This window comes from Elephantulus edwardii, unplaced genomic scaffold (assembly GCF_000299155.1).
Source record: "Elephantulus edwardii isolate Elephantulus edwardi_28Jun2011 unplaced genomic scaffold, EleEdw1.0 scaffold00171, whole genome shotgun sequence".
NCBI classification, from domain to species: Eukaryota; Metazoa; Chordata; class Mammalia; order Macroscelidea; family Macroscelididae; genus Elephantulus; species Elephantulus edwardii.
In genome coordinates this window covers 4,888,578-4,902,835 of record NW_006399921.1, presented here as the reverse complement: position 1 = coordinate 4,902,835, position 14,258 = coordinate 4,888,578, and the positions used below count along the sequence as shown (strand labels likewise).

General features: G+C 46.5%; 1 protein-coding gene across 1 annotated transcript in view; it reads left to right on the top strand.

Annotated features, from left to right (window-relative positions):
• The first annotated feature begins 2,611 nt into the window (after window positions 1-2,611).
• GRIK4 (glutamate receptor, ionotropic, kainate 4) overlaps window positions 2,612-14,258 on the top strand; it is a 496,433-nt gene continuing 484,786 nt past the window's right edge. The window contains exons 1-2 of the mRNA XM_006895612.1: window positions 2,612-2,702; window positions 8,229-8,360. Of these exons, the coding sequence (XP_006895674.1) occupies window positions 8,279-8,360 (82 nt within the window). The 5' untranslated portion in view covers window positions 2,612-2,702; window positions 8,229-8,278. The remainder of the gene's footprint in view (window positions 2,703-8,228; window positions 8,361-14,258) is intronic.

Genomic DNA, 14,258 nt, shown 5'->3' with positions numbered 1-14,258 from the left:
AACAGGTGGGTATAGAGCATGGTAGGGAGCAACAGGGTCATGGAGCTGATGGCCTGCTTCCTTATTTACCAACTCAGTCATCCTGGCAGGTCATTTACTGCTCACTTTGGTGTCCCACATCTGCACAGGGAAATATGAGAGTATCTACTTCATAAGATCCTCGGGGAGCAAATGAGTCCATCCACATAAAACATTGGAATAATACTTTGCACATGCTAAATAAATATTCAGAAAAATACTATCTTTTATGCATACTGTTTGGATTATGTAATTTCAGAATGCAAAAGAATCTGCGAGAGCACCTAGCCCAAGTCATTTCACAGAATGAGAAGCCAAGGCTTGGGAAAACGTGGTGATTGATAGATCCCCAGAGCAAGTGAAGAGCAGAGTGTAGCGAGCACTCAGGGCCCTGTCTCCCAGGCCAAGGCCCACCCTGGCATCACATGTCTGTTTCCAGGGAGACAGGATGCCTACAGAGCAGTGTGCACCTTCATCAGGACCACAAAGTGTGATCATTGGTGACCGCATGGTCTGCAGTGGGCACTTCGCCCCTCACACTTCACCCACTTCCCAGGCAGCCTGGTTGCTGGCTGCTGCTTGGGGTTTCTCCCAGGAAGGAGGAGTCAGAGCAGCAAAGAAGCCCACATCCATTTGTCTTGAGGCACCCAGAGCGTCATGGGGAGTAATCAAGATCTTGTTGCCCATAGCTGAGAGAAAGACTGTAATTAATCTGGCTGCCCCTCTGATTTCCTGTTCACCCTGCCACCACATACCGTCTGGTGGCTGTCAGCTTCCTCTCCGACCCACCCTGGGAAATCACGATTGATGGTGTAATAACCCTCTGAGGAAGAGAGGGGCCTGTGGAGGGACTGCTGACGAGTAGGGAGAAGAGGGGCCATATAGCACAAGTGCCCTGAGCGGGTCTGGAGAGCGTGGTCAGCGCCTTGGTGCGGTGCTGAGCTGTCTGGAGACTGTGCCTGCTTGTGCTTACAAACTGGCCACTTCTGGTCAGACCACTGAGTTCTGAAAATTCAGCCACCGAAACCGCCAGGCAGCTTTGCTCTGCCACATGTGTGGTCGCTGGGAGTCGGAGTCGACTCTATGGCAACTGGCACAGGTACTGAGCGTGAGTCAGCAGACGTGCTGAACGACACCGTACAGGCCCTGGAGTGTGTCAGGATCCCGGATCCGAAGGGATGTTCCCCTGCACTCCTGACACAGTCTAGTTACAGAGCTAAAGCTCAAATAAGTAAAATGTTAAGTAGCCATGCATTTATTCATGCGTTTATTGCCGTTGTTAGGTGCCATCAGGTCAACTGTGACTTGGCAACCCCATAAACAGTGGATTGGAAGTTGGCTCCGTCCTGGGTTAATCCATCCCCATGGTCCACCGCGCCCTTTGTTGCCTTCATCTTGTCAGCCTGTCTCTTGAGGGTCTTCCTCTTTTGCTCTGACTCTCTGCCTTCTCCAGCATGTCTTTTTCTAAGCACAGGCTGCTTCTAACATTTATATCTACATTATCTAAGGTACTTTTTCTGGGTGTTACACCAGTAAGAGGGATAAGAGCCCTGTTCAATTGGAGTCTTTGTTTAAAATCTAGGCACATAAGAGGGAGTTTAGAGACTTCTAGATCTTAAGCAGACATTTGAGGACCTACTAGTTTGAGGACAGGAACCCTGTGCCATGTTGTTGTTATATACTGTAGTGTTGGAACCCACCAGTAGATTTTCAGAGGCAATAAATCACACAGGAGGATACTGCCATCATTCCCCTGTGGAGCAACTGGCAGATTTGAACCACAGGCCTTTAGGATGGCTGCATGCGTGTGCCTTTACACTGGATGCTCACTCCCTTACCTCTACGCCATCAGAGCTCCGTCGCATATCAAGCTACTAACAGAAAGGGAGGCCGTTTGCATCCACTACCTGCTTTGGGAGGGAAGATGGACACTTTTGTCGCACAAAGATTTACAGGCTCAGAAACATGATGGAGGGTTGCTTGGAGTCAGAACTGACTGTAGCAGTGGGGTCTTGTTTGGTTTCCTTTGAGGAAGCTGATCAGTCTTGAGATTTTGAAAGTTGGTCTCAAGGGTTTCTACTGCACCTCCGCCATATGTCTTTATTGGACCAGTAAGTCTCACCTTTTCATTGTTGTTCTTGAGTCTTGTTTCACTTTTCCTCCCCCTCTGTCCAGCATCTTCTGCTATGACCCATTTGCGAGTGGTCAGCATGGTACCGTCTAGTTCTTCCAGTCTCAGGGTCATGGAAGGGTAGGCTTGTGTGACCTGCCTTCTGGAAAAGGTGGGGGTTTCACATCTCTGGTGGAGAAAACCATTGATCTTGGGCTGGCCAATGGCGCAGCCAAAATGAGAACAACTCAGGGGCCTCAGCTCCCAGGCTGGTGCTCCCCGGCGTGTCTTTTAAGTTGTCCCAGGCAATGTGTGATTGAATGCCACCTGAGAGCTGCCAGCAAGAAGGATAATTCAAAGGAGTGGAGAAATTTACTGAGATTATAAATCCCTGTGGCCAAGGACACCACATCTAACTACCACTGACAATATTTCCTACATACACTGATTATACTTTGTTTTCTTTTATCAGATTGATTTGAGTGCCTACTATGTGCCTGCCTGTGCTAGGCACTGCGGACACAGGTGAAGTCCGGCGTGTTCCCTCCTCTCCTGATGCTCGTCACCTTGTGAGGTAGGCACTGCTGTCTCCTGTCATCACGCTTGACAGCACGGGCTCAGAGCCGGGTCACTCATGGAAAGGATCCACATAGAAGGCCCAGAGGAGTCCCTGGGTGGCAAGTATGGCTTGCAGTTGGTTTGCTCTTGACCGTTAACTTACCTAGAGTTGTCTTGGAAAAAAGGCTTGGTCATCTGCTTCTGAAAGGTTACAGCAGTGAAAATCTGTATCACTTCTACCCTGATACACATGGGCTGATCAGCAGTTGGCATCAACTGAGTATGAATTTTTAAAATAAGTCTCAGAGTCATATCTACCCTTGTTTTAATCAGAGCCCTAACCATGGCTACCTGAGTGTCTACAACATGGAAAAGTTCTGTATTTGAACTCTCTGCCTTCAGAGTCACTAGAAGTCCAAGATTGGACCCAGGTCTATAAAGGTGGGGTCTGTTAGAGACCTTCAGCAATCAGAAACCTTAGTTTCATACCTGCTTTGGAATTTATTTCAGCCAAACAATCCCTTTTTAGCTCTTGTCAAACAGGGGATGTAAGGTTTGTGAGCACATGTGATTAGACACTTGATTTTGAACTCCAACACTACTTTTTTCATTGCATGATCTTGTATAAATTATCAAATCTCTGCTTCCGCATGTGATATGAAGATGAAACACACTTTTATCAGGGTTGTTGTGGGATTGAGAGCGTTGGTGGCATAGTCTGCAGGGAGTTGTACTGCTAACTCAAACATGATGCCTTTCTGACAGTTCAAATCAGTCCGTGGCTCCGTGAGAGACAGATGGACAGTCTTCTCCTGTGTAGTTTACAGCCTCTGAAAAATCACTGGTGGATCAGCTAGGAGTTGTTTCTGGCTTGATGGCAATAAATCTGAGTTATGCCCCCCTCCCCCCAGTTTATAAGAGTAATAATGAGTAACTTTTTAATATTTACTGACTGCTTACTGTACAACCATCATTGTCATTTAATCCTCATAATAATTCTTTGAGAATGTCTTTGTTTTCCTCACATTATAACTGGAGACAGTGGGATTTAGAACTAACTTGCCTAAGGTGGATAGCTGGTAAGTGGCAGTGCACGGCCCTATGAGCAGCCCCTCTCCATCTCTCTTGTTACTGTCATATATCATCGAGTTGGAACTGACCCATAGCTGACCCTCCTGCGGATTTTCAGAGGCAGTTAATCACATGGGAGGAGATTGCCCATCCTTCTCCTGCAGAGCAGCTGGTGGATCTGACCGTGTACCTTTGGGGTTGCAGGGCAGCTTCTTCCCACTAGGCCACCAGAGTCCCCTCCATCCCTTTAGTGGGTGTTATATTAAGCCCTAGCACAGAATAATAGGCTAGGAAATGTTCTCTTCTCTTCCTTCTTTAGCACGTACTGTCGTAATTACCCTCTGTCTGGATCTATAGAGTTATGCCTGTGTAAGTTGCTTGTTTAACCACAGTGAATATACAGAATACACAGTCTGAACTGCAAATTTATTTCATATTTGTGTAAACTGAGAAATTGCCTTTTTTAACATAATCTGTTCGCTTATTCATTGATTCAGCTTTAATGGAGCTCTTATTATGTGCCAGATAGTGTACTAGCAGCTTGGGATGGTCCCTGCCATGCTAGCACACAGATTCCTGAAAGAGGCAGCTGGGCTTGGGGTTGTAAACATGATGCGTGCCCTAGTGGAAGAACGTTCGAGATGTGACAGGAGCATGTTGAGGCCTGGGCAAGGCAGAGGGTGGTCAAAGGGCACCTCAGAGGGACAAGAATGAGCTTAATCGTGAGAAGAGGGGGGGAAAAAATCAGTTTCTGGATCATCGGTTGTTGTGTTGTTGTATACTTTCAAGTTGGAACTGACTCATAGCTGACTCTTTAATGGGTTTTTAGAGCTGGTAGAGCGCATGGATCATTAGAGATGGAACTATATTCCCAAGGGAACTAAGAGCACATACCCAGGAGTGGCTCAGTGGAAGAAGGCAGCACAGTTCAGGGCGTTTGAGCCTCAGCTCTGTTTGAGCATCAGATGGACAGGGGAGGGGGAGGACAGTGAGTAGAGGCATTTATGGAAAGGATTCTATGTCAGGGTGAGGTTTTTGTCCTGGGGCCCCTATCTAGTGGAGCTACTGAAAACTTTTGCAGCAGGAGCATATCATGACGTTTCTAGGTTAGCAAGAACCTCTTGGCCACTGTGTGTAGAATTAGCTGGAGGGGGAGCTCAGAGGAAGGGAGCCCACCACGAGTGTGATGACAGAGTTCTAGGTTGTTGCTGACAAAAGCCTGGCTGGGGAATGAAGGCGATGGATTAGAGATGACGGCATTGCGGATCAGAATAGTCAGGACTCGGAGACCGATTGGATGAGAAGTTATGAGGAAGGAGACCTAGGGGGTAACTTTGAGCCTCTGCTTTGGGTGCCTGGTAGATTGTGATGCCACCTAAGGGAGAGGGAGGGTGTAGAAGGCGAAGCAGATGGTGGTGAGTGGTGGAGACGTGTTCCCTTTAGACCAGTGCGTCCAAAGTGCTGTGTGACACCCGGATGGGAATTTCAAGAGGCACCTGTATAGGTGCATTATCAGGGCTGGACCTGGATCAGGAAGGGAGTGAGAGACCAACCATGAGCGGAAGTGAACCCCCAGGGAGGAGTTGTGTTGGTGGGGAGGGGGACTTAATAATGCACCTCCAAAATAAATGATACCTTTGAGCTGTGATGTTCGAGAAGAGTACCATTGACTGCTAAGAAAATGAACAGGTTTGTCCTGAGGAGGGTGAAGCCGGGCTACTCCTTGGAGGCAAGGATTCTGCAGCTTTGTCTGACATACTTTGGACATGTTGCAAGGAGGGACCAGTCCTTGGAGAGGGATGTCATGCTTAGGAGGGTGGAGGGATCCTCGATGAGATTAATTGGTTGAGTGACTGGGGTAATGGGGGTAGGTGTGTCAGAGACAGTGAGATTGGCACAGGATAGAGCAGGGTTTAGGGCTGTTGTACATAGGGTCGCTATGAGTTGCAGGTGACTCGATGGCACATAACAATAGTAACAATAACAACAACATCTTAAATTATTTCACTGAGTAAAGGCTACAGTCTTAAGCTCTAAAACAAGAATCATCTGATCTTTGAGCTGAAATAAGAACTGTGTGTGTGTGTGTGTTTTAAAGAATCTAAATGGTTCATCCTTTTGCTCTCATATGCAGATAGTTAAGATAGAGCAGAAAAGGTAATGGAGTCAGAGCTGGCCCTGGCTCTGCCTTCACCTGTCTTGGGTTCAGCATTCTCATCTCTGAAGAGCTTGCTCTGTGGAGTCAATGAGGTTCAAAGGCTGCAGAGACAGTGTTGCCCACTATTGAGCCTTACACACGTGTGAGGTGGTGCTTCTGTCACTTTTGGGAAGTCTGAGAGATGACTGACACAGCACACAGCCCAGGTACCCCGAGCAGCTGGCACTCTGGAATGTTCAGCCAGGGTTGCCGTTAAATGCGGGCTTCCTGGTCGGGCCATGTTCGGAGTCATGAATGACAAATGGCAGACCTGTATAAACCGAATGTACTGCTGTCATCAACTAAAACTTACAGAGATTGATCTGACAGCTAATTAGTGGTCTGCATAGTAATTACTGTGTAGCATGCTGATCGGGCATAAGCAGACGGCATTTGATATGAATGGTTGTATTTAGTATTACTTTTATATAGCCTAACCATATTTTTACAGTCTTTCTACCTTGACAATTAGTTCATTTTTCCACTCAGGAAATATTTATTGAGGCCAGGTACAGAGTCTGTTCTGGGCCCTGGGGACATAGTGAAATAAGCTTTCTCCCTCCCTCCCCCAGTTGTGCTTACCTTCTAGTGGGGAGACAGGCGATAACAGCATAATCACCATACATGCATAATGAACCAGAATACCAGGCTTCCCTGGAAACAGCGTTTGCTTTCATCTGTCCCTGCATCAAGACCCACAAATCAAAGGATAAAGACTCTGGACCCAATTTGCCAGTAACAGTTACCTTTACACCAATCCCTTCCCCTCTATTTCCCTCTGTCTCTTCATAACACGAGATTGCTTGAAGCCTCTCAGTCATTGAACAAATATGTGCTGTGCACCTGTTGTGTGCAGGTGGGCTCTGGTGAGACCACGTCAGCTGGAGATAGTCCTTGCCCTTCAGAAACTCATCCTAGTCCCACCTGCAGAAATATATAAATGATCCCATTGAGACATGAGGGAAAGCTCTCAGGGCCACTGAAGGGCACATAGAAAGAGGCCTAGCCTGGCAAAGGGCAAGCAGGGATGTGGAAAGGACAATGCTTTAGACAGAGGGGATCCTATGTGGCTAAGGGACTGAAGGGAGCCAGTATGGCTGGAACATAGAATGGGGGAGGGGTCATTACAAAGAACTTTTACTAAAGCATAAGATTAATGCAGAAGATTTTGCTCCAGGCAGCATGGGCATTGTCCCCTTGGACCAGAGTTGTCAGAGACCTTGAAGCCTGGAGTCTGCTGGTTCCACCCTCAATACTGGGGTGAAGTGGAACTGCTAAGCACCTGGGAAGTCTAGTCCCAGGTGCCCAGCTGAGGAGAGTAATATGAAAATGATTTTAATATGCCACCCTTCAGACAATTAATCCAATAGGAAAAACTGGAGCGGACACTTCACTGGAGAGGGTATCTAAATAGCCTGTAAACATTTGTAAAGATGCTCAACTTCATTAGACATCAGGTGATTGCAATTCAAAACCACGATCAGATGCCCGTCCACATCCTCCAGAATGGCTAAAAAAAAAAAAAAAGATGGCAGTATTGACAGCAGGAGGATGGGAAACAAATGGAATTCTTATTGCTTAACCACAGTAACCCCTCCTCCATCCCACCCGCTCTCCTTACTTATAAAGAAAATGTTGGTAAGAATATGCATAACAAAACATTGTCAGTTCAACATTTTTAACCTGTGTGATTCAGTGACATTTATTACAGTCTCCATGCTGTGCTACCTTTATTGCTCTTCTTTTCAAATTCATTTTACCATCATTAACATAGATGCATTGCCCTTCTGAACTGTAACTCCCCACTCCCCTTTCCCTCAACCCCATAACTGCTAATATTCTGCATGTCTCTCTGCATTTGCCTAGGTATTTCATGTAAGCTATATAAAGCATTGTCTTTGTGACTGACTTATTTCACCTTACATAATGTTTTCAAGCTTCATCCATGCTATAAGCTGTATCAGGACTTAATTTCTCGTCATAGCTAAGTACTGTCCCATTGATCATGTCCCACTTTTTTATTGTAGAGAAGGAATTAGAATCTGAGTCCTCTTTTTGCCTGGGCAGAGGAGAGAGGACAAAGAATTCTTGTTAACTCCCCAACTCTGTGTCTGCCTGGAGCCAGCTCTGGAGTTCTAGGGTGAGGGGGGGGACAGGGCCACAAGAAGTTTTTCAGGAGAGCCTGTGCTTCCAAATGGTTCTTGAGTCACTGGTGTGGACAAGGGACCACCTGGCTGAGTCACAGCACTCATGGCTTCCCCTGCTCTCTTGCAGAGTTATGTCATGCCCAGACCAGCAGAGGGCTCCATGAGGATTTATAGAAGATGCCCCGCGTCTCGGCGCCTTTGGTGCTGCTTCCCATGTGGCTCATGATGGTCGCCTGCAGCCCACACTCTCTGAGGATTGGTAAGTGTCTCGGGTGCTGCACTCTGGAGAAGCCTGGCTCTGGGTGAGGCCTCTACGCATTACCCCAGACAGCCTTGGAGCCAGGGAGACATCTTACAGCTGTGCCGACTCAGGAACCTAACTAGGCCTTGCACTGCGTCATCTGGGTGTTGAGAAGGCTAGGGAAGGCTACTGTGCTCTTTTTGGTAATGGTGAGAAAATGCTGCAAACACCTGCTGTGGGACTTACTCAGCTGAGCACATGATGGAACAGCTGTTAGAGGAAGGAGGGTGGTGGGGCCTTGTTGATATGTGCTCAGCTTCATAGAGTCAGAACTGAGTCATAGCTGACCCTCCAGTGAATTTTCAGAAGCTATAGAAGTCCTGTGGGAGGAGATTGCCCTTCTTTCTTCAGAGGAGCAGCTCCTTACCCACTAGGCCACCAGAGTTCCCTTGACGTGGTCAAGGAGGTTCCTAATTGAAGGCTAGAGATAATAGATCACCTCACTTCCCCTTTGATCAGCCCAAAAATGCCTCCTGGGGAGTGTCATCTCCAGGCTTGTAAGGATGAAGGCAGAGACTGTGTGTTGGCCTTGGCTCCACTTCCTGGGAGCTCTTGACTCTGTGTATGTATGTGCCTGCCTGGCTTTGGAGAGGATGGGCAGTGCAACTTCAATGATGTGAGTTACAACTGCTCTCGCTTGTCCTTGTCATTATTAGAATGCTCACTCTGGTGTGGGCAGATGGCAGTGATACCTGCACCGTCAGCACACCCATCCCTGAAGGGCCCTCCTGCTGTCCAGGAAAGCCCAGAAAGTCTGTTACCTCCTCCCTGGCAGAACCGAGCTGGGCTTGGCTGGCCATGGGCTGCAGGATGAGGAGAGTCAGTTTGTCACACTGTGATCTTCTGAGAGCCCAGCAACAGACTGAGTCAGGAAAACCACTGGGTGTCAGGAATCTGTGTATGTGTGTGAATGTGTAGGATTAAGTTAAAGTAGACAGAGAGGCAGCCGACACAATGATAAGAAATCCAGGCAGGGGTGTTGTTAATCTAAAGAAGCCCCCTCTAAGGGGAAAGCAGAACAACAGGACAGAAGTAGGTGATAGTTCTCGAGGGCCCTGCATCTAAGCAGATTACCCTGACAAACAACCATAGAGACTCCTGTTCCCAGCTGGGCATGTAGTGGAGGCAAAGTGAACACTATGAACAAGGCCACACTCAGCCACTAAAATTGAGTGGGAAAGGGTTAGAACATAGGTGTTTAGATGGCTGAAGGCAGGCCTTGGCTTGTTGGTGTTGTGTGTTTTTGAGTGAGTTACTACACACAGTGATTCTGTCACTAACTCACTCCCTACCCCTGTGTCCAATTCATAGTGATGTCCCAGCAAGTTTCTAAGACTATAAATCGCATGGAGGACACTGCCATCGTTCTCCTGTGGAGAAGTTAGTGGGCTCAAACTGCCAGACAAGTGTGGTCCTTGGGTTAACACTGCAGCTTTCCATGAAGCACCACCAGAGCTCCCCAGAAGGACAGGGCAAAACTGCCCTATGAGGTCGTCAAGCCCATGAATCTGTACAAGAGCAGGTCTCCAGCTTCTTTCTCCTGTGGATTAGAATTGCTGATTTTTGGTTAGATGAGTGCTTACCCATCTCACCACTTGGATGTCTTTGGAATTTGGTTCTAGTTCCCTAATTCTTTCATTGGTGTTAGGACTGGTCCCAAGGGCCTGACTCAGGCTGCAGGCTGGTGTGGTCAGAGGCCTGTACTGAAGGCAGGTGAAGGGTGGTGAGTCTAGGCCGAACCTGCCACAGGCCCACCTGCAAGCTGGTCAGCAGTTTCCTGTCACCTTTCATTTTTCTGCACACAAGCGAGTATAGTCAGAAACCTGGACCCAATACACAATTCTTCTGCTCACCTTGTCCTATGCTTGCTGCTCTGAATGTTTAAAAAAAAAAAGAAAATTAAAAATTAGATCTCCTATGGTATTTTCCCCCTTCTTATCCCCATTCATTTCTAATGAGACTTCAAAACCTAATTTAATTCTGCTTAGCAGCAATGCAAAATGGTTCGTATCCTTAAGATGCTTAATTTATAAGATGCCTGCAGTTATTCAGCATTTGCTGCAGGGTTTGCTCCCCCTCTAAATGAGCGGATAAAGCAGTAACCTATCAATTTCCATTTGTCGCTAATGTGAAGTGAAAAAGGCCCACAGGATCAGCAGTGCCTCGCAGCCCGGCTCTCCTGACACTTTCTCCAGGAGGGAAGCACGAAGTGGAGCCCACGGATCCCACTCTTGGCTGCTTGGCTAGTGACGGTTTCACGGGGACACTCTTCTCTCCATGCTCCCCAAAATACATTCAGCACGATGTTTGTCCAGCTCAGGACAGGACTCGCCTGCTTTTTTGTTCATGCCAGGCCTTCTTGGCGATTTCCGGGGAGGAAGCTGCTGGCTGGCAAGGTCAATCCAGGCATAAGCCAAGTTAGCCACAAAAAGAAAGAAGAGAAAAAAAACAAAATAGCAATTGCCAGACCGGCATTACTCTCCCCTTGGTTATTCTGAGAGCCAGGAGCTTTTTCAGAGTCCCCTGATCCGTGCAGATGGAAAGGTGCTAATTACAGGGCCTCTGGAGGGGATCTGCACTAGGTCAGGGATAGGATGAGAAGTAGGCCAAGAAAACACGAGGGGCTATCTCAGCAGCATGCAGTCTTGCACATCGATGGGTTGGGCAAGTACTGGTGGTCAGGTTGCTCGTAGCCCCCCAAATAATTGAGTAGCTCACAGGAAGAGGAGGCACTGTTGCTCCCTCCACCATCCCAGGGTTATACTGCCCCAAATTTGGGTTACTCCTAGTCTCAGAATGCCTGGCATTCCGAGCTGGACTCACCAAAGGCCCAGGAATCTCAGAGATAAATCTCCACACCTGCTTCTTTCAGCCTGCCTTGTCTGCTGGTGACAATATGGATGTTTGTAAAGAGGCGGCTGGGCCCATTACCCTGCCTTGTGACTGCTGTTTTTCATCTGAGTGAGGCATGGGGTGGGAGATGCCACCAAATTGTCTATTACGGTGTCTGGTGTTTACCCCTCGAATGAGATTTTGGGTAAGAGAAAGGGATTTTATTTATGACTGTGGAGTCACCCACATAAATTCCCCCAGCTCTCACAGATACATCAGGCCTAGTTAGGCATCAATCTTCTGCAAATGTCTTTTGATTTTGCTTCTGCCCCTCTGAGTCCTCTGAGTGATGACTGTGGCAGCCACAAGTTAAGCAATGCTCAGAGCAGACCCCGACCCCGTCTCAGCAGCACTCTGTTACTTAAAGGAATCAGTGTCATAAGAGAGCTCTAAGGGATTATAAGGACCTTGTTTTCGAACTTGCTTATTTTACAGAGCGGAAGCAGGCCAAAAGGAGGCTATGACTTGGCCAAGGTCAAATAGCAAGGAGGTGGCCAGGTCAGTCACCCCAATAGCCAGGTCTCCTGGACTCCTTTTCCAGTGCTTACTCCACTGCCCGCCAGCAGCCTCCCTTAGCACTGGAGAGCCTGCATCACCTTCACTCTCAGAAGCAAGGGTGGGCGTTAGCTTCTTGTGTAGTGGCCTCCTTTGTTGTTGGGCAAAGTTTCATACATTAACAAATATTCCCCATGTCCTTAGTACAGTAGTTACTCAGTAAATGTTTGTGGACTGGTTCATGTAAGTTTTGTCAATTGTTACTTGTTACTCCTTCTCTGGTTCTACATTTTAGAAGCATTGAGCTACTCGCCGTGATCCAAATGTACTTGAACTCTTTACCCTAGACTCCATCTGTTTCCTTATCCCTCCTATAGGCCTTTCCCTTCTAATCTGTCTCCTCTGCTGAGAAGCTGCTTTTTGTCCCTTTCTCTTCTTCTTCCTTCTCACCCCCTACCTTCTTTCTCATTTCCATCATACTGCCATTGGCTTAAATGACATTTCCCTTGCAAACGCCATTCCCAATCTCATCCTCTCCCCAAGGAAAAACCATATTGTCTTTACTCTTCTCCCATTTTCCTGGTACATAATGTCTGTCCAGAATTTAACATTTTGTATTCAAATGATTTCATTCTCCTCCCAGATTGTAAACTCCATGGGTGAACATCTAACTCTGTGGCCTGACACCTGATGTTTGTGTGGGTCTGTATGGAGGTGCCAGACCAATGAATGTGATCAGTGGCTGAATCCATGGCTCTTGTAGACTTAGTTTCACAGAAATATTTAGTGTCATTTTTAAAAAAAATTTTCTCTTGAGTTTACCTGTGCTTAAAGAAGTAGGCTCTTGGAAGAATTAGAAAGGAAAGGAGAAAGTATAAAAGGAGGAAATGGAATGGATTTAAGATCCTGAGTAGGTCCTAATGCAGGTTCACCTATAATAGGAACCACAGTGATTCAATTAGGTGTTCATTCATTTACGCAGCATGTACTTGCTTGGTGCCGACTCTGTACGCAGCACTGAGGGTTCACTGCTGAACAATAGTGGTCACAGAGTAACTACCACCTGCAAAGGGTTTGCACTGCCTTCAGTATGTTAGCATAGGTTTCATGTCAGAATTAGTGACCCCTTTTTAGAGGCAAAGAAACAAAGGTCACAACAGTGCTGCAGCAGGAACTTACCTGCATCTAAACTGTATCTGCTCTGCTATGGCTAGTCAACTCTTTGAGACGTTTAGGATAGTCCATTATCACAATAGTCAAAGTAAGTGCACTGTGTGCTATCTGGTGAAGGAATTGTGAGATGGGATCATTAGTGTTTAATAGAGTCTCTTGCTTTTCTTCGATACTTTGTATTTCCCAGAGGCACAGACAAGTCCTTCTGATAGATGAGGAAACTGAGGTTTGGGGAAATGCAGAGGCTGTTCGCTGGGGATGTGAGGAGGCCTGCTCAGTGTGGGTGGCACTAGACATACCAGTGGGTTATTTTAGCAACTAAATCTCTTTCTCGTTTAAAGTTACCCTGTGTGATGAAGCAGCAAGAGCTTGAATTTATTTGACACTTGCCTTACTGGGATCCCCAGGCGTTTTACAACTTCAATTTTTTTTTACTTACTTAGTGTCCGTCTGTAAGCTCAAAGTATAGAGATTGTTAAACGTAGGAAGGACATTTAAATGTTATAAAGGTGGAGATAATAAGATAATTGGGAAAGTCGAAGAATAAAAGACCCTGGGTGGTTGTTATGTTCTGCTGTGTATTAAATATATTTGACATACCAAAATTCAAATGTACCAACTATATTCTTAGCCTTGTGGAACTTACTTGAATAGTGAGCTCCTCTATTATCATATGATTTTACTTAAGAAATTTTGATCGGTGTGTAACTGCTTATCTCTTTTCCAAATTGAGTCATCCATATAGACAATAAATGGCCTTTCAGTTTAAGACAAATTATTTACTCCATATGTCACCTGGAGAAGGAATAGAGACAGGTTTCTAGGCCATAACTTTCTCCCTGGAGAGCATCTAAAGAAATAATCTGTGTGTACTTCTCATTTAAATCTGTATTCCCTGGGTTTAGCGTAATGCCTGTCCTACAGCAGGTGCCCAGGACATGTTTAAAACATGAGTTGTATAAGATCTCTGAGTGACTAAGTTCTTGACTTTGAGTCAGAAGTTTGGCAGTTCGAGTCCACCCTGTGATACCTCACAATCTGCTTTCAAAGGTCACAGCCTTGAAAACCTTGCGGGGTAGTTCTCATCACATGGCTTTGCCAGGAGTTGGAATTGACTAGGCAGCAGCTATTAACAATAACACAACCTGCTTCTAATTTTTTGCTGCCAACCTATCAGTTTCTGAATTTCCCCCACCCCAGAAATTGCTCAATGCTCAAAAATACCAATCACTTTCATTGCTGGTCTACAAAAGATATGGGCTGGAGATTAGGAGAGCAAATTTTTGCCTTTTAAAA